This window comes from Crocuta crocuta, unplaced genomic scaffold, assembly GCF_008692635.1.
Source record: "Crocuta crocuta isolate KB4526 unplaced genomic scaffold, BGI_CrCroc_1.0 scaffold197, whole genome shotgun sequence".
NCBI classification, from domain to species: domain Eukaryota; kingdom Metazoa; phylum Chordata; class Mammalia; order Carnivora; family Hyaenidae; genus Crocuta; species Crocuta crocuta.
In genome coordinates, this window is record NW_027532002.1 from 2,456,475 (window position 1) to 2,483,165 (window position 26,691).

General features: G+C 36.3%; 1 protein-coding gene across 1 annotated transcript in view; it reads left to right on the forward strand.

Annotated features, from left to right (window-relative positions):
• The window catches only part of DPY19L2 (dpy-19 like 2), an 87,086-nt gene that overhangs the window by 49,614 nt on the left and 10,781 nt on the right, over positions 1–26,691 (forward strand). The window contains 5 exon segments of the mRNA XM_077775332.1: positions 2,189–2,269; positions 4,416–4,517; positions 5,644–5,715; positions 8,354–8,400; positions 19,995–20,019. Of these exon segments, the coding sequence (XP_077631458.1) occupies positions 2,189–2,269; positions 4,416–4,517; positions 5,644–5,715; positions 8,354–8,400; positions 19,995–20,019 (327 nt within the window).

Consider the following 26,691-nt stretch of genomic DNA (forward strand, 5'->3'; position numbering starts at 1 on the left):
GTGTGAAACTTAGTGATGTTAGGATTATAAACTTTAGTTTCTTATTAGCTTTGGTGCATTTTTGCCACTTTTTTTTGGTCACCTTTTTGAATCTATTTCTGTACATCTTCTTTGTACAGCACAGGTTAAGTCTCGTTTTGTGAGAATTTGAAGATTTTTATTGATGATGTAAATGTTATGTTATTTTTATTGTATTTACAATTTCTTTACATACTTCATTACACATTTCTCTTTCATTTTTAACTTTCTATATTCAGGAAAGTTGTTTCCTCAATTATTGCATACTTGGCAGCTGTTTTTCTGTAATCTTTATTCCTGAATGACAGATGGACTAGATGTAAAGCCCTTAGATCCCACTTCCTGGAGTGTTTTGAAAATGCTTATACACTGTTTATTTGCTTTTATGTTTCTTTTAACATGTATCACACAGGCCAAATTTTCTTGCCTTCTAAGTTATGTGCCTAGAAGAGTTATGAAATATTTCTTCATTTTTAACCTTTACTAGGCTCTGTCTTGAGGTAGTTCACCATACGGGTCAATTTTTCCAATACCTGGTGGTTCCTTTCCACATGTCAGTATGGGTCTTTTATTTCTAGGAAGATTTATTGGATTGTAGTTTAAATACTAGTGCCAATTCATTGCTCAGTTTTTCTTTGTCAGGGACTCAAATTATAAACATGTTGCCTATCTTCTACTTTGAATTTTTATTTAAATCTCTTCTGCTTTGGTTACCTTGAGATTGTCTTCATTTTTCAATGGTTTCCCCTTTTTCTTCCATTTCTTTTCTATATTTAATAAGTACTCTCAATTTTTTTCTGATTTTGTCCGTTTCTGTTCTTAGCTAAAATTTTTTATATCTCTGAATGCTTATTTGAGCTTACTTAATTCAGTTTTTAATTCTGTATTGTTGTTTTTTCTGCTTTATAAGATTTTTATCACTCATTGGAATCAATATCAACAGCTGAAATGTTTGACTCTCATTTTTGTTACCTTCTAATAAAAGCTACATTATAGATCATAGAGACATCTTTCATCTAATTATTTTTTGGTCAGAGCAGGTGTTTTCTAATCCAGATGCAACCTCTTGTCAGTGTAACAAAATTTCGTTTTGTCAGTTATTAACTTCTTCCTCTTTCAGTGACTGTATGATTGTCTTTTGTTCGGTTCTCAGTTATTTTTATGGATACTTGATTTTCTTTTCTTGCTTATTTTCTTATCCACACATTCTACAGAGGGTTTCTCTCTCTCTTTTTCTGTCCTCTCTTTCCAGAAGTAATGCCTTTCTGAGGTCAGTTCTTCTTATACTGAGCCCTTTAAGCCCCTGCTCTGTAGTCCATTCTTCAGACTACCCAGCTCTTCCCACATGTTAAGGTGGACTTCCTCTCCCTCTGGTTATTTCAGTTCATTTTGGGACTCCTCACATCCCTCTCCCCTCGTCTGCATGATTTTGAGATTCCTTTCATTCTCTGAAAAGGCTTAAATCAGGAAATTGAGGTTTAAGTTTGTTGTATGTGTTGTTTCTTTCTATTTACAGGTAATTTGAAGTTTGTATTGTTACCTGTTTTTTGTATTTATGATTGCATTGTCCTACTTGTTGGATGAGTGTGGAGAGATTTGGATTTAGGCTGCTATAATTTTCCTCAGGCTACCTAGAAGTCCACATCTGTGCTCTTTCTAATCAAGCTTAGCCAAAAAATAAAACAACAGAAACCCCTACGTGAGTTTTAGTTTCTATTTCTCTCTTTAAAATGAAAGCCTAAGTTTTGAAATTTTCCTTTCTTGAAAAAGGAGTCATATAATTATATTTCCAAAAGAATGGTAGAAGAATATTTTATATTTAATCCTATTTTGAAAAAATAACTTTTCTGCTAGGAAATCATATTTGGAACCAAACATATAACTCCTTTATTCACAGAAATTGAAAAGAAATAACTTGAAAAAAAATTTTTTTAGAATTTGTATAACTCCAATGTTGTTATGTAGTTTATACCAATGTCATCTGTTTCAATTCTTTGCCTTTAATCAAAATTTTCTAAAGAAGCAACCTTTTCTAGACTATATCACTAATACAATTATTCCATACCATGATTAAAATTTCCCATACCACTTACTGATATAATTGAATATTGTATCTGGGTAACTTAAGATTTGTAGTGTCTGACTTCTATTTCTTTCAATTACTTTCTAGCTGATTCAAGGCTTTGGCTGGTTGTGCGGAACAATTATTTTGAAATTCCTGACATCTAAAATATTAGGTGTTTCAGATCATGTAAGTACTTTCTAGTGATGAAAACTGTAAAACCATCTATTTTTACCTCTTTAGTTTATAGAGATAGTTTTCTCAAGGTCCTGGAGTTAGTTTTTGGCATACTAGTAACAAAACCCTACAGTTCAGTGATCTTTTCAACCCACTAGGAAAAAACCATATCAATGAATGCTGACGTAGCCATCCAGAAAAAAAAACAACTAATAATATCTTAATTAGTTGTGTGTTTATATTTCAGTTAAAATACACCTGGCTAAATCAGTCAGTAGAGCGTGCGACTCTTGATGTCAGGGTGGTGGGTTCAAGTAATGGAGATTACTTAAGGAGTAAAATAAAATCTTAAAAAAAGATTAAAATGATATAAATCATCATTTATTTAAATAATAAGTTACTCAGATATTGAAAATGTTAACATATGAGCAGTCTGTACTCGGCTTTTAAATATTAAAGTCAAAATTTTAATGTAGTTTATGTATAGTTATGGACTAAAATTAAGATGTGACTTGATATTTTTAAAGCTTTTCTTGTTATGTAAAAGGAAAGTGGGAAATGTTAAAAATCCTTTATCTTCTCATCTTCTAGAAAATATATGGACCTATCCCTCATATGTGGCGTGTGTTTGTTTTAAAGCCAATATCTTACATAATAGCCCTTGTCAAAGGGCTTAAGTCCCTACTTAGCTAACCAGTTTAGGGGGCAGAAAACAATGCAGGAATTTACTTTTGATCCTTGACACTTTATGTTTGGATATTGGCTATGAGAGCATATATGAGTGAATCACACAATAACCTACTCTGAAATGTACTTCATCTAATACTATCCAATTAGAGCCCTGTCTTAATGCTGAAATTTCTTCATCTTTAACAACAGATTATGGTCCTTACTCTCTAAATAGTCAAGTGCTATCACTCTCTTGTAGAATTGAGCTAGCATACATGTTCAAGTTAAATAAAATTTCAAAATGTACGGATTTATTTGCCATTTATTGCTAGCTCTGCATGGTGATTTATTAGGTTTATTTGTTGCTGCTGTTCTCTGGTATGTCTGATATACTTCTTTTTTATTTCCCTTTTTATTCTGTAGAGGCTGAACATTTTATGGTGAACTTTGTTGAGGCCTCCTAAGTCATTTATTTGTTAAGTTGGTCTAGGGATTTCTTTCTGCCTTGTTCCACGTTGTCACCCACTCATTACAAATCTTATGCACAAACACATATCCCCTTGGTTCTCCTAAGTGGCTTCATGTACGTGACAATTGTGAGAAAGACTTGTAATGAAAGTGGTTTAGTTAAATTATTATTAGGCATCAGGCCTAGTCAAAATTAGAAAAATAAAGTGAATTCTAAATTTATCCTTGGTACTGGTAGATAAGGGGAACCATAAACAAATGAAAGCCACAGATAATTATTACACTTCATATAAAATAATTTTGCTCCTGTAAAATAATTTGAATTAAGGTTTACGTGCCAAATATTTTCTCCTTTTTGGCCTTGTGAGAATGCAGTGGAAAAATAATTGTCTCACTGACAGTGGGTAATAAATAACTGAAAATAGGAGTTCTACAGTGAGTTTGGTTGGTGGTGTTTATTTCAAAGGCTTTGGAGATCAAGTAACTAAATCAAAGTGGTATGTGTAGTTGTTATAATTCTTATGATGAATAGCTGTTATATTTAATGGCTAGAGTGTATGCCTGAAAAGTCCAAGAAACACCAAAAATTGTAATCAGTATATGAAGCTTTGTGAAAATAACAACACATAGAAAATATATTCATTCATGATTTACACTGTGTGGTGAAAGGGTTGATGTGAGATTGTTTCCTCCTCGATAAACGATGATTAACTGCATGGTGGTTTCTGCCCAGTGAGTGTTGATCTTAACTCACTCTTTATATTATCATCTCCGCTTATTTTTTCTGACCTCTTTCCGCTTTTCATTTCTTTTGATATTTCACTTTGTTTTCAGTTTTCTTCATAATTCAGTACATAACAATGTATTGTTCACTCAATTCTTTTGGTTTGTTTTCTTTGAGGGCCATCCATGTACCCATGAATTTACCTGCTCTGTAGACTTAATTAGTATTAAAACAAATCAATTATTGACCATAATTATTAGTATAATTTTAATTTATTTTACTTTATTTTCTTCCCAGATTCGCCTGAGTGACCTTATAGCAGCCAGAATCTTAAGGTATACAGATTTTGATACCTTGATTTACACATGTGCTCCTGAATTTGACTTCATGGAAAAAGCGGTATGAACGTTTTTTTGTTTTTTTTTCTTGTCCGTAGGTATGATGGTTTTTTGCTCTTGTTTTCCTTTTAATATGAAACTCAAATTTTTATTCAGAGACAACCAACTTTATCATTTTTTACTATAATTTTTACTACTCATACAGCATTCCTTATTTGTTTTTTTATGTGTAAAATGAGTAAACAGTGACCCCTATCTTATAGAGTTATTGATGATGGTTGAATGAGATAATCCAGTACGAGTGCTTACCATACTATTTAATCCACAGTGAATTACTATCATTACAGTTCAATTACTTTAACAGTGTAGGTCACATAGAAGTATGGGACTACTCAAGAAAAATAAATCTAAGTTCTTGTTTTGGTTTTTAAAAACTTTAGTTATATTTCATTTAATACATCAAATATTATAAAAATCTTTAACAAGATGTTGCCAGGAAAGATATACTATTAATCATACATTATTCTCTTATCTATCCAACCAGTCATACATTTACTCAAAAACTACTATGAGCACTAATTATTTGTGAGGCTGTTTGCTGTAGGACTACAAAGAGGAAAATCGCCTCATTCGTACCTTCAAAGTATTTAATTTAGTGGCATGGTAAACCACTGACCCAATTAATTCTCATTAATGGGTCATGAGAATTATTTAGCTGCTAATGTCTTTCCATACTTATTCATATTTACAGTAAGTATGTAGGCTGGCTTTCTTCCTTGTTCATTCTAGTTTCACCAGTGAAAATAATGGAACTTTGCTGCCCAGGAAATGATAATGTAGGGCCTGGGGATCAGTAAACACAAAATTTAAAAATTAATATTATTTAATTAAAGGAAAGATAAAACCAAAAGAACAGAAAAGATAATATATAGGTAATTTTTGGCTTAATAGTTTTTACTGTTAAAAACTATTGGTTTTTAAAAACTATTGGTTGTTAAAAAAACTATTGGTACATTTGTATAACTTTTTATAATTTTCATTCTTATATTAGAAGGTGAAGATTGATAAATATATAGTATTAATGACAAAAACATTTTTACCTTTATGAAATTTCATTGTGACATAGATTTTTATTTATTTAATATAATATTTAATAAGTGACTTTTGAATAATTTGCTTTATTTCAGACTCCATTGAGATACACAAAGACATTATTGCTTCCAGTTGTTATGATGATTACTTATTTTGTCTTTAAAAAGGTATATTTAAAAATGTTTATCATTTGCTTTAGGGTTCAAGATAAGGGCTGTAATGGAAATGTANTCCTCTTGATCCATTCATCTGTTGATGGACACTTAGGCTTAGAAAAGATATACTTATTTATTCTTTGAAAAGAAATTCGTCAGTTACGTACTATGTACTATGAACTATAGTCACATTGTCAGTCCCATTGGGATAAATATCTTGGAACTTACAGTCTCGGTGGGGTGGTTGGGGGGTGGGGCATTAAACAAATAATCACACAATGACTAAAGAATTGCAATTGTTATAGGTGCTGGAAAAGGAAAGTAACAGTTTGGTAGCTTTTAAATATAAAGCACATTCAGGGAAGTCTTAATCCACTTTAAGACTCACACAGGAGAAACTTGTACAGACGTTCTTTAAAAAGTTATTGTCTGTGTGTACACTGTTTTCCCAATAAAATAAAATATTATTAACGATAGAAGAAATAATATTGTAAAACACCTCTGACAGATTTTCTTGGTCTGGAAGTGGTGTATCTGAAAGCCTGAAGAACCTGGGTCTTAGTTTTTTGCAATTTTGAGCCATCTTTGTCATACTGTTTGCAAGTTGTCTTAAGTCCATATGTATTTATTTTATACTTTCATATAGATAGTAGTAGCATCTCTCTACCACCATACCAGGGGTGGCCCTGGTCAAACCAGTTTTCTGCGTGCGTAAAGTCACCGTGCATACCTTGTGTGTGTGGTTGCAGTTCCCACATTTTCTCATTCCTGTGTTTTCATGTAAAATGTGAATAAGTTAGGAGAAGCCTGTCTCTACCTTGATCTCTGTTATTTCTCCCTTGATCCATTTCCCTAGGGATCACTTGGAAAGAGGACAGAGGTAATGAGAAGGAATGGGTAAACTACGCACCGTGTCCCCTGGGCTCTACCTAGCTCTCCAGCCTGTTTCCATTCCATCATGGCGAATGGTGGTACTCTTCCAAGGCCCCAGTTAGATGGCTAGTGAAGGAATTAACTCTTCAGTGAGGAGATAGGTAGTGTTGGAGAAGATGAGAGCTGGATCTACTATTACTATTTGTTTTACTAAGATCCAAGACTCATAAACTGGCCCCCAAACACACCACAGCTCAAACCACGCACGTGCATGAGTACACACACACACACACACACACACACACACGCAAACACATGCACACATGCGCATACAGGCACCCAGCTTAACGCCTTTCTACCTCCACGTAAACTCCTGGTGTTAATTTGTCCCATTGTGGCTTATTTTTCACCTCAAGGATACTTCTGGTCTAAATTTACGTTTTCACTTGTGTGAAGTTGCTTCTGGGAAGATAGAAGGGAGGCATATATAGTATGATTTTTCTGTGACACTACAAAATCTTAAACTCCCCGAAGTGCATGTATTCTATCAACTATACTACCAAACAGGCTTCCTGCTTACCTAAGTGACTAGAATCTCATTCATGTCACTTGAAACATTCATCCATAAAAAATACTCTTGAACAAATGAGAGAAGTTAAAAATTCTAAACTTAGATTTAATTTTAAATGAGAGTTCAAATTTCACTCTATTTTTTCATTGTTTCTGAGTTTTAAAGCACATATCCTGCACAGTGTAAAATTTTAAGTTCCCTCTAAGTTTTTTGTCTTACCATTTAAGTTGTATGGGATTGTAGGTAAAGCCTCCTTGGCCCAATTTAGCCCCCATCTTCCCCTTCACTCCTCTGACCCTCCTTCCTCCCTCACCATCTTGAGGTACACTGTCAGAGGTGCTCATTGGCCTTCCCAGTGCTCACTCGTCGCTGAGATAGATCAGGGAAGCAGATATGCCATAGCTAATTTTATAATAATCAGAAGTTTCAATGAAGCAGGAGTATGGACTGCAGTGGAGAAGGGGAGTGGGGATGCTTGGAATGTTAAGATAGTATCTGAAAGTATATGGAAGAAGCAGCCCCCTTTAATGGAAACCAGTTCCCCACTTTTAGCCCACTTCCCTCCCAGTAAAATATAAACAAACTCTAGTAAGGAGTTGTCCGCATGTAAAGGCTTAGAATTTTAGAGTTGAAATGGACCTTAAAGATTTATCTCAACACTGCGGTACCTGGGGAGCTCAGTCGATTAAGCGTCAGACTTTGGCTCAAGTCATGATCTCATGGTTCATGAGTTTGAGCCCTGCATTGGGCTCTCTGCTATAAGGAGCCCACTTTGGATCCTCTGTCCCCCTCTCTCTCTGCCCTCACCCACCCCCTGTGCATACTCTCTCACTCAAAAATGAATAAACATTAAAAAAAAAAAAAGATTTACTCCAACACTCCTTTCTTTTTTTANTGTGTGTGTGTGCATGGGCAAAGGAGTTTTTTAAATTACAAAAATAATACATGCATATAGTAATACATTCAGATGAAATCATATTTCAAGGAAAGANATTTACTCCAACACTCCTTTCTTTTTTTAATACCAGAGGAACTTAGAACTGCAAGAAAATATTTGCCTGGGGCAAAGGTGGGATTAAAGTGTTTCTGAGGACTCATTTTAACAATTAAGATACTTTTTCCTAGTAGGGGTGTTTATGTTAATGAATTAGAGCATTTTAAATGTCACATAATTCCTTAGAAAAGTTTAATTTATTCTATTCACAGGCTACTCGAGATATTTCATGTGTCTTATCTGCAAACACTTATCAAAGGTAATTAGAATTGTTTTTAAATTATACTCTATTCAGTTACTAAATAACTACCGTAATATTAAATGAATGTATATTAAATCAGCTTTTTGATTAAGAAAGACATGAACCAATCTTAAATGTTCTCTTTAAAAAAAAGACTGAATATATTATTTTTAGAGATTCTTAGAGATTCTCTTATGTATTTGGACTTGTTTTAGAGACACTGATATTTGAATTAATGAAAAGTTTAAAACAAGTTAGTTTAACGTTCATATATGACTAGAATTTAAAGTCCATAAACAGAAGTAAGCTTAAGTTTTATTTGGGCAATTTTTTTGACTTTCAGAGAAAACAGAATTATTTGTTTTTCTGCATAGTCAAGAAATAGCTTATTCTCCATTTATTGTAAAGCCATTTGCTATATCACTTTTTTTTTGGTGGTTTTAGTGAAGTCACTAGAATTATGGCATAAACATATGTAAGAAAAATATAACTCAAATCACACATTGCTACAGGACATGAGAAGTAGATTGTGAAGAAAACCTCCTTCTGAGGAATATCTTAAATTAAAATTTATACTTATAGATATATCATTAAATTTGATGTCTTTAATGAAATTTATTTCTTAGGACAGTTTTAAACTTATGGAATATTTGTGAAGATAGTACAGAGAGTTTCCATGAGTCCCGTATCCCATCCTTATATTTTCAGTAAAGCATTTCATATGGTTGCTAGAAGAGCTAAATAGAACCCTGTGGTTGAAATGGTTAAACCTTATTTGTTGAAATCCAAATCAAGGGGCTTACTAGACCGACACTACTTTGTTCTTGTCACATGGAGCCCAGGGAAATATGCCTTGACATTGTAAAAAGAATGTTTTTAGAGCCGTGGGAGCTATTCACATAAAGAATACATGATAGCACCTGGGATATTTAATTGGATAATAGAGAATTGAGAAGTATACTGCAGCCGTCTTCAAATATTTGAGAAGGTGCAATGTGGAAGAGGACAGACTTGAGGGAACCAAAGGGTGGAAGATATTTAGCTCAAAAGAAGGAGGTGCTGACATTCATAAAAATGACAACCNTGCTGATCGTAAGTGACTTTGTATGTATCATTCTAGAAAACACTTCCCAAAACACAATAGTTTTATAAAAAATAGACTCAATATTATTGTTATTAACTTTTAATTTTTTTAATAGCATATCTTGGGTGTCTCCCTAGATCCTCCTCATATTTTGCAGTGGTCTCCACATTTTATTGTTCCTCATCATGAGTGATTACTAAGTATTCAGCCGGTCCCACATCAGTGGGTGTTAAGATTATATTTATTGTCTTGTCATAACAAGTGCTAAGAATAATGAACATTTATGTACATATTTCTTTGCATACTTATTTGAATATTTAGAATATTTGAAATGGGACTTTTGGACCCATAACGTATAAATGTTTATAATTTGATAAATAATGAGAACTTATGATGAGAGTGTCCGTCCATTTCCGTGCATCTCCATGAACATCAGTACTATCAAACTGAACTTTTTCTCTCTGACAGGTAAAAACAAAAAAAAGGGGGGTGGGTGGGAAGTTTTACATCTTTCAAATGACTGTGGTGTATTTGTATATCTTGTCCATTTGAAAATTGATTTGTAGGGTATTTTTATTTATATTATAAACAGTAACCTTTTGCCTATTACATTTCTTCTAGGATGTCAATTTATAGTTAATGGTCTTTGCTTTATAGAAATTTAGAATTTCTATACAGTCACACACAACTGTACATATTTTCCGTGTTAATTTGTTGCCTAGAAATACATACTTCAAAATCATTATTTCCACATACTTTCTTTCATAATTTTTATTTTTTGCCAAATAATAAGTATATATTTAAAGTATACAACACAATGACTTGATATACATATGCATTGTGAAATGATTACCACAATCAAGTTAATGCATCTAACACTTACATCACATCTCAGTTACTTTTTGTGTGTGAGAATGCTCTTTTTGTGTGTGATCATGCCTTCAGCAAACTTAAGTATACAATGCAGTATTGTTAACTATACCACTATTCTGTATGTTAGTTTTTCAGAACTTCATCTTAAAACTAAAGTTTGTACCTTTTGATATAAATCACCCCCATTAGCCCCCACTCCACAGCCTCTGGCAACTACCATTCTCCTCTGTCCCTGAATTTGACTTTTTTTTTTTAGAATCCACACTTAAGTGATACCATAAAGGATTTGTCTTTCTTTGACCTACATCACTTAGCATAATGCCCTCCAGGTTTATCCGTGTTGTCACAAATGTCAGAGTTTCCTTTTGTTTGATGACTGAATAATCCTCCACTGCTTATATGTACCAGGTATTTATCCATTTGTTTGGTGACAGACATTTAAACTCCTTCTGTATCTTAGCTGTTGTGAATAATGTTGCCATGAACATGGATAGAAGTGCAGATATCTCTTCAAAATATGGATTTTGATTCCTTTGGATATGTTCCCAGGAGTAGGGTGGCTGGATCATATGGTAGTTCTCTTTTTAATTTTTGAGGAACCTCCAATACCACTTTCCATAATGACTGTACCAATTTACATTCCCACCTGCTATACACAGGGTTTCCCTTTTCTCCACATCCTCATCAACATATATCTTCTGTCTTTTTGAGAATAGCCATTCCAGTAGCGGCGAGGTGATATCTCATTGTGGTTTTGAATTGCATTTCCTTGATAATTAATGATATTGAGCACATTTGCATTTTTCCTATTCTCCTTAGGAAAAATGTCTCTTCAGGTCTTTTCCCCACATTTAAATCAGATTATTTATTTTTTTGCTATTGAGTTGTATGAATTTCTTATTTACTTCAGATATTAATTCCTTATCAGATACATAGTTTGCAGATATTTTCTCCCATTCCATAGATTGCCTTTTCATTTTGTTGATTGTTTCCTTTGCTGTGCAGAAACTTTTTAGTTGATGTGGTCCGTCCCACTTGTTTATGTTTGCTTTTGTTGCTGGTGCTTTTGGTGTCAGACAAAATATCATCATCAAGGAGCTTTTTCCCTGTTTTTTCTCTTAGGAGTTTTTTCTCATAGGAGTTTTTGAGGTATTACATTTAAGCCTTTCATCCATTAATTTTTGTGAGTGGTGTAAGAGTTTAATTTCATTCTTTTACATGTGAATATCCAGTTTTCCAAGCATCATTTATTGAAGACACTATCCTTTCCCCATGTTGTTTTGGTGCCGTTATCAAAGGTAAATTGACCATATACACATAGGTTTATTTGGGGGCTCTTTATTCTGATTCATTGGTCCATGTATCCACTTTTATGCCTGTACCATACTGTTTTGATTACTATACCTTTGTGATATAGTTTGAAATCAATAAGTACAATACCTGCAGCTTCATTCTGTTTTCCCAAGATTATTGTGGAAATTCAGGGTCCTTGCGGTTCCCTATGAATGTTAGGATCGTTCTTTCTATATCTGTGAGAAATGTCATTGGCATTTTGATAGGGATTGCTTTGAATCTGTAGATTGCTTTAGGTAGTATGAATATTTTAACATTAATTCTTCCAAACCAAGAACACAGGATATCTTTCTATTTGTGTGGTCTTCAGTTTCTTTCATCAGTGTCTTACAGTAGTCAGTGTACAGGTCTCTCCTCCTTGGTGAAATGCTTTATTGTTTTTGATACTATTATAAATGAGATTGCTTTCTAAATTACTCATTCAGATAGTTCACTGTGATAGTGTAGAAATGCAACTGACTTTTATATGTTAACTTTGTATTCCACAAATTTACTGAATTCATTTATTAGTTTTAACAGTTTTTTGGTGGGGTTGTTAGGGTTTTCTGTATGTAAGGCCACATCATCTGCAAACATAGATAGTTTTACTTCTCCCCTTCTTATTTCTCTCACTTCTTTTTCCTGCCTAATTGCATGGTTAAGACTTCCAATACAGTGCTGGAGGGAAATAGAGTGGGCCTCTGTGTCTTGTTCCTGATCTTGGGGAAAAGCTTTTGAGGTTTTCAACATTGAGTATGAAGTTAGCTGTGTGCCTTTGTTATGTTGAGGTACATTCCTTTTGTACCTAATTTTTTGAGAGTTTTTATCATGGAGGGGTTTTGAATTTTGTCAAATGTTTTTCTGTGTCTGTTGAGGTGATCATATGGTTTTAAATACTCATTCTTTTAAAGTGTCACATCAAATTTATTGATTTGTATATATTGAACTATCCTTGCATTACAAAGATAAATCCTACCTACTCATGATGTATGGTCCTTTTAATATGATGTTGAATTAGGTTTCTGGTATTTGTTGGAGCTTTTTGCATCTATGTTCATCAGAGATATTGGCCTACAATATTCTTTTCTTTTATCATCCTTGTCTTCAGTATGAGGGTAATGCCAGCCTTGTAAAATGAGATTGGAAATGTTCCTTCCTCTTAAATGTCTTGGAAGAATTTGAGAAGGATTAGCACTAATCCTTGTTTAAATGTTTGGTGGAATTTCCCAGTGTAGCCATCTGGCCCTCCACTTCTTTTTGTGAGAGATTTTTGGTTATTTTATTCGGTCTCCTTACTAGTTTTAAGTCTATGCAGATTTTATATTGCTTTGTAACTCAGTCTTTGTAGGTTGTATGTTTCTAGGAATATGTCCTTTTTTTGAGGTGTCCAATTTGTTGGTGTATAATTGTTTATAGTAGCCTCATTACCCTTTGTATTTTTGTGGTATCAATTTTAATGTCCCCTCTTTCATTTATGATTTTATTTATTTAAATCTTCGATTTTTTTTCTTAGTCTCATTAAAGGGTTATTAATTTTGTTTATCTTTTCAGAAAAACCCAGATCTTAGTTTTATTGATGTTTTCTATTGTTTATTGTCTCTATTTTATTTATTTCTCTCATGATCATTATTTCTTTCCTTTTGCTAATGTTGGGCTTAGTTTGTTCTTCTAGTTTCTTGAGGTATATAATTATATATTTGAAATATTTTTTCTTAATATAGTAATTTGCCAGGATAAACTTCCCTCTTAGAACTGCTTTTACTGCATTCCATGTTTTGGTATGTTGTGTTTTTATTTCATTTGTTTCAAAATATTTTTTATTTTCTTTTCATCTCTCTCATCAATTGTTCAGGATTAGATTGTTTGATTTCCATGTATTTGTGAATTTTCTATCTTTCCTACTATTATTGATTTTCCAGTGTCATACTATTTTGGTCAGAAAAGATACTTGTTATGATTTTAGTCTTCTTAAATTTGTTGACCTGTTTTGTGTCCTAACATATGACCTATCCTAGAGAATATTCTGTATGCATCTGAGGAGAATGTGTATTGTGCTGCTATTGGATGAAATGTTCTGTATATATTTGTTAGGTCCATTTGGTCTAAAGTGTAGTTCCAGTCCAATATGTTCTAATTGATTTTCTGTCTGGATGATCCATCCATTGTTGAAATCAGTATTGAGATCCTCTACTATTTTTGCATTGCTTTCTTATTCTCCTCTCTGATCCATTTATATTTGCTTCATTTATTTAGGTGTTTTGATGTTGGATGCATATAGATTTACAATTGTTATATCCTGTTAATGAATTGACCTCTTTATTATTATGTAGTGACACTCTTTGTCTCTTGTTAACATTTTCAACTTAGTCTATTTCACGTGACATATAGATATCATAGATAGGTCTATTTATGTGTGTGTATGTATATATGTTTATATATATGTGTGTGTGTATATATATATACATATAAACATATATATATGATATATAGGGTTACCCCTACTTTCTTTTTGTTTCCATCTGAATGGAATATCTTTTCTCATCCCTCCATTTTTACTTTATGTGTGTTCTTAAAGCTAAAATGTGTTTCTTTTTTAATTTTTTAAAAAAATTTATTTAAGTTATCTCTACACCCCATGTGGGGCNATATATATATATATACACATATAAACATATATATATATGATATATAGGGTTACCCCTACTTTCTTTTTGTTTCCATCTGAATGGAATATCTTTTCTCATCCCTCCATTTTTACTTTATGTGTGTTCTTAAAGCTAAAATGTGTTTCTTTTTTAATTTTTTAAAAAAATTTATTTAAGTTATCTCTACACCCCATGTGGGGCTTGAACTCACAACTCTGAGATCAAGAGTCATATGCTCTTAACAACCATTTTAGGAGGGCCAGCCAGGCACCCTCTTGTAGTAGCATATAATTGTCTTGTTTTTTTCATTCATTTAGCCACTCTCTGTCTTTTGGTTGGAGAATTAAATCCACTTAGATTTAAAACAGTTATTGATTGACAAAGAGTTGTTTTGCTACCTAGTTGCTTTCTGTTTCATATTTCTTTTCTTCCTCTCATGCTGTCTTCCTTTTCCATACTGGTATGCTTTGTTTCCTTTCTCTGAATTTTTTGTGTATTTACTATAGTTGTTTGCTTTGTGGTTCTCATGAGGCTTATTACATAATACATCTTGTAAGTGTCTCTGTTAAGTGGATAAAAACTTAACTTCAATCACATATAAAATCTCTGCCTTTTTACTTCCCCTTCCCCTTTTTATCCTTTTGATGTCACAATTTAAATCTTTTTATATGGTATGCATTAACAAATTCTTGTGGCTGTATTTATTTTTAAATACTATTGTCTTTCTACCTTTATACTAGAGTTCAGTGATTATAAATCACTGTTACAGTATTAGAGTATTCCTAATTTGTGTAGTTAACTTTACAGTGAGCTTCATACTTTCACATATGTGTAGGTTACTAATTAGCATTCTTTCATTTCAGCATCAATAACTCCTTTTAGCATTTCTTGTAAGGCAAATCTAGTGGTGATAAACTCCGTCAGCTTTTGTTTGTCTGAGAAAATTATTATTTCACTTTATCTGAGGGATACCTTTCCTGAGTAAAATATTCTTAGTTGGAAGATTTTTTTTCAGTTTTATTATTTTTGAGAAAAAGAGAAAGACAACACAAGTGGGGGAAGGGCAGACAGAGAGAGGGAGAGAGAGAATCCTAAGCAGGCTCTGCACTGTCAGCATAGAACTTGATGTGGGGCTCAGTCTCACAAACCATGAGATCATGACTGGAGTCGAAATCAAGAGTCAGACGCTTACCTACCTGAGCCACCCAGATGCCTTGCTTCGTTGGCAGATTTTGTATTTAGTTTGACGATTTTGAATATATCATCTTATCCTCTCCTGACCTGCAAGGTTTCTGCTAAGAAATCTGCTAATGGCCTTGGCGGGGAGGGTTCCCTTTTATGAGATAATTACTGCTTCAACAATTATATTTTGTCTTTGGTTCTGACATTTCATTATGATGTGTCTAATGAATTTTGAGGGGGTTAATTTGTATTGGTACCTAGAGCCTTGTGTGCTTGGATATCCAGATATTTCTCCAGATTTGGCAAGTTTTTAGCTAATAAGATTTCTGTCCTTTCTCACTCTCTTCTTCTTGGACTGTCATAATGTAAATATTGTTTCTTCTGATGGTGTTCCATAATTCACATAAGCTTTCTTCACTCTTTTTCCTTCTTTTTCTTTTTTTTTTTTTTTCCTTTTCTCACTGGTTAATTTCAAAGTATCAGAGTTCAAGTTCCCAGATTCTTTCTTCTGCTTGATCAGGTATGCTATTGATGTTGTATATGGCATTTTTCATTTCATTTATTGCATTTTTTGGCTCTAGAATTTGTTTGGTTCTTTTTTATAACTTCCAGCTGTTGAACTTCTTGTTTTATTCATATAATGTTTTCCTAATTTTATTTAGTTGTCTGTATTCTCTGTAGTTCACTGATCTTTCTTAAAACAATTATTTGAATTCTTTGGCAATTCACAGATCTCCATTTCTGTGGGGTCAGTTACTGGGAAATTATTGTGTTCTTTGATTGTATTATACTTTCTTGATATTTCATTTCTTGTAGCCTTGCCCCAGTCTCTTCACATTTGATGGCGCAATCACCTCTTTCAGACTTTAGGGTCTGGTTTTGGTGAGGAGAGGTGGGTACAAGGAGTCAGGTAAGGTGTGCTGTTTCCATTCCCGGGGAAGGCCCAACACTGTAGTATCTGTGCAGCCCTCTCAGCTGAAGTTAGCATCAGTGAAGATTGCAAGCGTCTTCAAGGACCACAGCTGTGGATATCTGTAATGGGGGCTGATATGCTGGGATCTACAGTGGTAAAACTTCAGGGGCCCCTTGATCTTCTTTTCTCCCATGGTTCATGTTGTGGTAAAGGGCATCTCCTTTGGCACTGGGTTTGTCTTGTGGGTGCCCTTGTGGTAGTGGTGGCACTGGTGTTTGCTACATGGGTGACCATGAGACAGCTGTGTTGCTAGGAATTGGAACTCGTGTGCTTGACAAGCAGTAGCAGCTCTGGGCTCCAGCAGTTCTGGCTAGCCCACTGTAGTGGTGGATCCAGTTCCTAAGATGTGAGTGTACACAGAACAGGCACAATTCAGGGACTACAGGCATGCACAGTCATGGAGCAACAATGGCCTCAGGGTGTGGGGCACTGGCTAGCTCACATTGGTGACAATTTGTGGGACATGGGTGTGCATCAAGTGGCCATACTCATAAAGCAACTGTGGGTGTGGGGTTCTGGCTAGCCTGCAGCAGCACTGCTTTCACACCCGAGGCACTGGTGTTTGCAGAGTTGCCATGGAGGTCTGAAATGCTGATATACACGGAGTAGCCACATCTCTCTACCTAATATGCAAAGGGCTTGTGCGCAGGCTTATGCGCGACCAGCAAGGCCACTTTTATCTTTTTCTATAATAGTGTCTTCTAAATCACTTATTCTCCTTTCTACCTCTTCAGTCCGTGCATTGGACACCTCCAGTTTATTATGTATCTCATTTATCGCATTTTTTAATTCACCATAACTTTTTAAGCTCCATATTGTTTGTAGCCATAGTTTCTCTGATGTCCTCCATGCTTTTTTCAAGCCCGGCAATTAATTTTATGATTATTGTTCTAAATTCTTGTTCAGTTATGTTGCTCATATCTGTTTTGAGCAGTTCTCTAGCTGTCATTTCTTCCTGGAGTTTCTTTGGAGGAGAGTTCTTCCATTTCGTCATTTTGGTTAGCTTTCTATCTCTTGTTACTTTTAAAAGCTTGTTGTACCCTCAGCCCCTGCGAGTTCTGCTGTGTTAGAGAGGGCTCTTTTGACTGTTCAGGGCCTGTCTGTTCAGGAAGTGTTCTTTGGATGGTGTCTCTTGGTTTCTCTTGTTGAGCGTTTGGTTATTTTGTTTCCCTACTGGTAGTGGTATTTGGGACTCTCCACCATGTGTAGTTTGGCTTGTTTCTTGAGGCAGCCCTGGAAAAAGAAAACAGACAACCACAGAGGGAACACAGGTACACAAACGCACAGACAAAACCAATAAACATGCAAACTCAGGCTCAGGTAAAAACAGCTACAATAACAACAAAACAGCTCTCTGGAGGGGATGGGCATGGCTTGGTGTAGGCCGGTCTTGTCTCCACTGTGTCCACTGGCCTCCGTGAGGCCCCTCCTTGGTGGTTGTAGGGAGAAAAATGGCGTCGCCCCAGTCCCTTCTCAACCAAGCATTGCAAATCACTTCTTCGGGTCCGATCTCCCTGTGCTGAGGATGTAGCCAAGGTGGGCTGAGTTCTATGCCCCACGCTCTGCCACATTTCCAGGTCCCAGTCCGCGGGCTTTGGTATATAGCCCTGAACAGTCCCACTGGTCGCTGCTTCCCTGTTGCCTGGGGTTGAGTGGGGGATGGGGGAGGTGGAGAAGCGTCACAGCCTGAGATCTGCCGGGGTCAAGCAGCCATACAACCCGAGTGCATTTGGGGAACGTAGCAACTTCAGGTCCGCAGAGTCCGCATCGCCTCAGCACGCCACTGCCACTTCAGCGGGCCACTGTCACACGCACAGCAGGGCCACTTTCAGAGCAGTGCAACGGCAGCTGTGCTGTGGGGTGTTCTTCCCAAGGGTTTCTGAGTGCTTTCTTGTTTGAAAAATACATTTACTTAGTCCTCACATTAAGTTGATGGTTTGTTTAATAGGTATTTCTAGGATTTTTTTCAGCATTTTGTAGATATTGCTTTATTGTTTCCTAGCATTGAGCATTACAGATGAGAGGTTTTTTTAAGTTTATTTATTTTTTTTGAGAGACAGAGTGTGAGAGAGTGCACAAGCTGGGGAGGGGCAGAGACAGTGGAAGAGAGAGAATCCCAAGCAGACTCCATGCTGTCAGCACAGAGCCTGATCTCAGGCTCAAACCCATGAACTCTGAGATCCTGACCTGAGCCAAAGTCAAGAGTTGGATGCTCAACCGAGCCACCCAGGTGCCCCTACACATGAGAAATTTTATATAAAGTTTTGCTTTCTGGAAATTTATAGAGTTTTAAGATATGCATATGCATATGTACGTGTGGTGTGTGTGTATTTATATGTTTATTAATTCTTCAGACACTTAAATCTGAACGTTCACATCGTTCTTTATCTCAGAATTGTAGGCTCTCCATCTTTTGCTTAGCCTCTCTTTTTTGAATATCTATTGTTGCTTTTTATCAATTTAATTTCTCTATTTCATTTTTATATTTGCAGATCTGGTTGTATATTCACATTTTAAATTAGCTGCTAGGTTTATTCACATCAACAGTTACTGTCAGGGCCTCTCGTCTGCACACTGCAGTTCGCTGCAGCCTTCCCTTGTGCCCAGTAGATTTCAGGACCTGGGAAGCCACGCCCCTTGGCCCCTCCCTCCACTGCTCAAGTCAGGAAGGAGTCGCAATGGAGGCGTAGCAATTTGGCGATTGTAATGCTTTCCTCATAGGCCTTCCCCTGACCAGCCTTTAAAAAAAAAAGTGTCTGGATTTGTGTGTGCCCTTGAACTTCCCTTACTTCTTACTTTCTTACTTGAACAGTCTTACTTTTCTCTTCAACCCCAAAATCCATATTAGAAGACCTCTCTGCATGTAAAACTGAAGTCTCCAATCTTCTCAGTGGAACAATGAGATAGGCAGTTCGGTACCTCTCTTGTGACTCTAACATGCAGCCTAAGAGGAGAAGGGTGATATTTACACTATTCATGCTGTGTTCCCTCCACAGTGCCTAGAGCTCGGTCGGTGCACCTTGAAAATCTAGTAAACTTTTAGACATAAACTTTTCTGGAACTAAAAATATTTATATGCTTTACCCAGTAACTTTTCTTCTAGAAATTTATCCTAAGGAAATACTCAGGGATGTTCAGAGTTTTATGTACAAGGATGTTCATGATACTTACAGTTGNATCCAGCAGTACTTATGTAAAGCAGTGTATATACTGTACATGGTTGAATATTTAATATAAATTCTTTTTTAAAAATTCTTCCAGAGGTACAGTCTCCAGCCATCAGTAAAACCTATTTTATCCTAACCAAAGCATGGCTTTTTTATATACCTTAAATAAGATGACTGTCAATCCTGCCTTCATATTGCTGTAATTTTTAGTAATATTGTCTAACATTTTTATTTTTTATTTATGTTACTGAGTAGTTTAGAGAGAATCAAGTTTTTTTAAATCTAAGAACAAATGAAGTTTATTTTTATGTAATCATAATGGACATTCAATAAATACAGAATATTTTTTATTCCAGAAAACAGCTCCTTGAACATGGTGAGGTAAAGCTTTCATTTTAATCTCTGCTATATTTGTTATTTTTTTTAATGTTTATTTATGAGAAAGAGAGAGACACAGCATGAGCAGGGGAGGGTCAGAGAGAGAGGGAAACACAGAATCTGAAACAGGCTCCAGGCTCTGAGCTAGCTGTCAGCACAGAGCCCGACACGGGGCTCGAACCCACGAACCATGAGATCATGACCTGAGCTGAAGTCAGATGCTTAACTGACTGAGCCACCAAGGTGCCCCTAATCTCTGCTATATTTGTGTATTAAATTCTAGTTCAAGGGTAATTCACAAAGGTATTGCCTTGCTGCTGACGCACTGTCAGCCGTGCTTCTGTGATTCAGCACTGGTAATACATTTCTGTATGTCTGTATGACCCTTGTATGGATGACTCTTCCCATGCTTCTGTCTGCTCTTTTGAACAGTAGTAAGGATTTGAAAACCAAAAGGCTCATTTATGACCACAGAGCATAATTAAAAACCTTCTTTTATTCATTCAACAATGGAAGCATTAATTCCTAGCCCACTGAGCCAGTCAGCTAGAGCCCATCAGGGTGGATACCCATGGCCCTGTGACTGGTGGCCTTCTGCCACACACAGGCTTGATGGTCAGTCAGCTATGATCTTAGCAGTTTTCCCAGGTACGGAAGATGGAATAGCAATGTTTCTGCCCTCAGTTGTGTGTAATTTTTCAACAGACATGATACAAATAACACAATGTTTTATATGGTGCTAAATTATTTTGTGGCATAAGAAAAGAAAGTTCATCAGGGGCTAGAAATATGATTTCCTAAGTATTAGCACTTTGAGTCTTAAGGGTAAGGTCAAATTTACAAGAGAGGGCAATTGAATTTGAACCTAATAAAAACAGCCTATAATGATAACAGATATTTTATAGTAGTTACTGTGTGTCATGTATTGTGCTGTTTAATTCTCATAACATTATTCCCATTTTGCAAATAAGAAAATTATGTTAATTAGATGTTAGTAGCCGTTGCAGAGACAAACACTAACATTTCAATAACTTAACTCAGTAGAAGTCTAATTCTTTGCTCACATAAAGTTAAAACTAGGAGTTCCTGGTTGGCAGGTGGCCCTCCAACAAGCAGTGATTGAGGAACCCAGGTTCCTTCCACTTACAGCTCTGCCGTCTTCAGCGTGTGGCTTCCCGAGCCCACGTACTTGTCTGCATCCGGGAAGACCGTGCACTGGAGGACTGATGTGCTTGTCTGCATGGAGCCAGAAAAGGAGAGAGAACAGGGAAGAGGGTGCACTGGAGGTTTTGTAAGGACTAGGCCCGGAAATGGGAATGTGAACTTCCTGCCTGCAGCCGGAACTCAGGCAGGCAGCCACCCCTGACTGCCAGGACCCTGGGAAATGGAGTCTGGCTGCCTGTCTGAGAAGAAAAGCAAAGAGGTCTGGGCTTTACCTAAAGAAATTAAGTAGCTTTCATACGTTCTACAGCTATATGGTACTAAAGCTTGCATTTGAACACTAGCAGTCCATTTCCAATACCCTCAAAGTAGTAGTCAGCCCTCACTGCTTCCTGTGTGCAGGGCATTTTGGGGAAATGATTTATGTGTACTTAAAATTTAATTCTCACAACCACCCATGGAGGTAAGTACTATTAATTTTGTATATTTTACAGGTGAGAGAGAACTGAGGCATGGAGAAGTTGAGTACCTTAGGGTTGCAAAGCTGAAGTGACGTTAGCTTTGTGGAACCAAAGGCCATGAACCCAGGCCATGTAGCAGCAAACACCATGCTGTTAATCACTCACCACATGCTCCCACCTAACATGAACTGTTCTTATGCAAGTCAGCCGTGTCACATTGCCCACTTTTACTTAGTAGCGCACATTCATACTTCATATTTTATCATACTATATTTAAAACCCACCTCAATACTCCTGGGTGGCTCAGTCCATTAAGCGTCTGACTCTTGGTTTTGGCTCAGGTCATGATTTCACAGATCGTGGGTTCAAGCCCCACATTGGGCTCCACACTGCTGCCATGGAGCCTGCTTGGGTTTCTTATTCACTCCCTCTCTCTCTACCCCTCCCCTGCTTGCTTGCTCTCTCAAAATAAATAAATAAACTGAAAGGAGATAAATAATAAAATAATTAAAAATATAAAACCCACCTCTTTTTAGAAACACAGTATTCCTCAATTTTATGCCCTCATTTTTCACATTATTTTGCTTTCTTATTGTCTTTCATTTCTCCATTTATCCTTGTTTTGCCCATTTAAAATATTTGTTAGTTCTGTATATTAATCAGCTCAATCTTTAGTATGTGCTTATTACACACCAGGTCTATGCTTTTCTGGAATTTAATGTATAGTGGAGGAAAACAGGCAATGTGAACACATAATTATACGTGCTATGACAGAGGAAGTAGATATAAAAGTAGTGCAGAAGGAGTGAGTAAATCTGCGTAGAGGAGATAGGGGTAGTTAGGGAAAGATTTTATTAATGACCTTTGAGGAGGAGTTTACCACGGCCAAAGCATGCGCATGTATGAAGAAGGCACAAAGTAATAAATTAAATTCAGAGCTGCAGGCAGATCAGTATTGCTGATGCATAGAAAAGACAAGAAGTAGCAGAAAATGACACACATTCAGACTATGGTGGCTTTGTAGGCCAAGATGCTGGACTATCTCCTGGACTTTATTGTTAAGAAGAGATGGTATAGTCAGATCTGAGCTGTAGATATTTTCACCCTGTTGGCAACAGAGAGGATAGTTTTTTAAAAGGCAACCAGAAGTCAAACAGACTAAAAGACAGTGATAGCAAATGTGTTGACTTTTTTTTTTTTTTTTTTTAACTAAAGAGAGTATGTTAAACTCCTGATACATAGATTAGATTTCTAAAAGCTGTAGATTTTCTGGAAGGAAATTATGATAGATTGCTGAACAGGGCCCATGTGGTCCTATGTCTGGCTGGCTTCTCATCCCACTCACACTTGAGAAATCTGTCTCCTTACAAGGTTTAGGAGACAAGGACTGTTTTCACCTTAGGGATGATAAGGTATGGAAGGCATAAGCCCTGGGAGGGGTAACTCTGGATGTGATATGATAACAGAAGTTTCTACATTCCAGCTTGTTTCAGGATTAGGTAAGGATTCCTTAGGATAATTAGGGGATAAGTTCTAAATTCCTTGCTTTGTGCCAACCCTCTGAATCAGGGACAGTCCGCAACCTTCCCCTCACTAAATAAACCCCTGAGTTACCTCAGTAGTGTCATGATAATTGATAAAGTTTATTAGATTAAAGGATTCTGTTGTGATTTTTCTTTACAATTTAACATATTTATCTGTATTTTATTTATTTCATAAATTCATTTCTTTTAACCAATTTTTCTATTTTATGGGCTTAGAAATTGGTGGAGTGCCTAGTAATTCACAGGAAGGAAAAAGAGGGGAAAGAGTTAGTAGCAATATTTAATGCCAGAATGTTATAGTATCAATGAGGAGCTAGTGTGAAGATAGGCAAGGGATAACACTGAGGGTGTTCACTCCTGAATATTCTTTTGACCCACTCATACTTCCTTTTGCCCATGATGGTCAGTCCTGTATCAGCCTTCACTCTTTTCCTAATCCCTAACCAATTTCATTAGTTTATATTTGATTCTTTATATGTTAAGTCAGTTGAGTTTGTGTTTTGTATCACAAGTAATGTTTTTCTACAGCCAGCCAGAGGGTTTTCTGTGACATACAGCTGAAGCTATCAGAACCAATATGGAGGTATTGGTTGAAATACCTCTGTTGAAAGGGTGAAGTAATACAGAATTAGGGGGAAGAATTACTTCTTTTGGAAAATGGATTGAGTGATGTAAGTTGGGGGTCTGTACAAGTCTGTGTTCGCAGACTACTAGAACCATGCGGTTGATAGTGTATTGTTTGGAAAGGAAGCATAGTGGTTAAAGACACAGACCTAGGAGCTTGCTGGCCTCAGATCCTTGTTCTTCCACTTCCTGGCTGTGTGATCTTAGCCAAGTTGCTTTACATCTTTTTGGGAACAACCAAAGCAACAGCAATAATAACAGTTCTTAACTCAAATGGTGGCTATGGGATTAAATGAGTTCCATGTAAAACACTTACAATAATACCTAGTGTAAGTTAAGTGCTGTGTAAATTCCCACTTTTAAATTTGTGTCCCTTCTGGACCAATATGTCAGGGGCTCCAGCTAACACTCTGCCCTCTGTTACCTGTGCCAGTGAAGGACATCTCCATCATATTCTCAAGCTGTTTTTACACTGTTGTGGGAGGTAGTTTTGACCGGGACAGTTTGCCATTTGGACTGGCCTTCTGTACTTAGTCGTTGTTTTCTTTATGCTTGGTAGCTGCTACCTTACACCTTACCCAGTTGGCTCACTTCCTTCAAAGATGGGTAATGAACAGTTTCCTGGGCTTCTCTTCTTTCCTTGTTTCCAGCCTCTAAAAAGATGTTACGAGGATTTTCCTATCTTCTTATGTCGAAAGAGGTACTAATGAACTGTACATACAATAAAGATTTTTGGACTGTATTTTTTTCTAAGTTTATTTATTATTAGAGAAAGAACTGGGGAGGAGCAGAGGGAGGGAGGGAAAGAGAATCCCAAGCAGGCCCCAAACCCCAGTGCAGAGCCCAATGCAGGGCTCAAACTCACAAACTGAGATCATGACCTGAGCCAACATCAAGAGTCAGATGCTTAACTGACTGAGCCACCCAGGCACGCCTGAACTGTACTTTAAAATTTTTTTTTAATGTTTATTCATTTTTTGAGACAGAGAGAGTGCACGAATGGTGGAGAGGCAGAGAGAGAGACACACACAGAATCCTAAGCAGGCTCCAGGCTCTGAGCTGTCAGCACAGAGCCTGATGCTGGGCTCAAGCCCATGAACCCTAAGATCATAACCTGAGCCAAAGTCAGACGAGACGCTTACCGAACTGAGCCATCAGGTGCCCCCTGAACTGTACTTTTTGACTGTAGACTTCTGTCTTCCATTTGGTATTTAAAAAGAAAGCTATTTGATAGTTTAGGAGATCAAATAACTATGGCAAGAGAGCTCTATAGAAAGTCAGTGACCAGTGAGTAGAAGAGTGGTTGAACATGTGGATGACAATAAAAAACAGACATAAGTGGTGCCATGTGGGATGGCTATTCTCGGTCTTTCACCCACAAAAAACATTATGCAGGGAAGATAAGGAAATGGTAGGGATCTTTCAGGTTTCTATATGAAAACAAATTACTACTTTGGATTTCATTTTGGTCATAGGAGAAGTTGGTCCTAAGTAGAAGTGATGGAAAAATAAAGTAGAAATGATGGGATTTAGGAGAGACAATGATAGTCTCATCCTGTGGCTCAGAATAACCAAAGGAAAGCATATTGGGAGAAGTCAGATGTGTACTTGCATTTCTTAGACCATACCTGTGGTAGTCTATTTCTAGATGCCACATTTTAACCCAAAACATGGGTAGTCTGTACCATGTCCAGAGCAAGGCAACCAGAATTGTGACAACACAGAACTAACAATCCAAGTTTCTGAATATTTAGCTTAAAAATAGAAAGCTCTCTAAGGGTGAAGGTGGGGTTACTGCAAAGTCATGATTATAGTATTTGGATAATCGAAAATTGTCATGTGTACCGAATTGGTTTAGACTAATTTTGTCTAGTTGCAGAGATGTGGAAATTATGGGAAGACATTGGTTCAAAGATTTTCCAATATTTTCAGCTATTCATAATTATAATTATAACAGGTACTCTCTTTGGCATATTTCTTTTCAAGAATTAGTGAATAATATCCAGTTCTTAGATTTACAGAAGAGATCTCTATCTTGGATAGATGATTAAAGAAGATGGCCCATGTAATCTACCAATCTGTGATTTAATGGTCCTAAACAAAAGAACCTATTCAGGTGTGAAGTATATTGATGTCTTCTGTTCTCTCCGCATCATAGCCCCGATTTTGTCAAAAAAGGAGTTCGAATAGAGAAAAATGAAGGGAGTGCCTAAGTGGCTCAGTCAGTTGAGCGGCGGACTTCGGCTTGGGTTATGATCTCATTCACGGTTTGTGAGTTTGAGCCCTGCCCTGGACTCTCTACTGTCAGCCCTGTGCTGCTTCAGATTCTTTCTCTCTCCCTCTCTGCCCCTTCCCACCAGCGCGCTCTCTCAAAAATAAATTTAAAATTTTTTAAAAATAATAATTAAATAAAAATGAAGGATTGATTTTTTTAATGTTTATTTTTGATAGAGAGCAGTAGGGGAGGGGCAGACAGAGAAGGGGACAGAGCATCTGAAGCAGGCTCCATGCTGATGGCAGCAAGCCCTGTGTGGGGCTTGAAATGACGACTGGAGCCAAAGTCCATGCTCAACCTCCTGACCCACCCAGGCACTCCTGAAGGATTGATTTTGAAATAAGTCTTCCACATTCCAGCTTTGGGTTTAAGAATTATGAAAAAATTAACATTTCATTTTTAAACATCTTTACTTAAAAAGGAAAAAACCAGCTTTGGGAACAGTTTTGCATTCTGTTTTTTATATGAATTATATATTTCTAGATATAAAAATAATACATTTTAAAATTTTTAGAAGGTTCAGAAAAATCACCATTCAGGAATAACCTCTGTTCACTTTTTAGGTATATATTTTCATAGCCTTTCCCCCCATGTATGTCTATATACACAT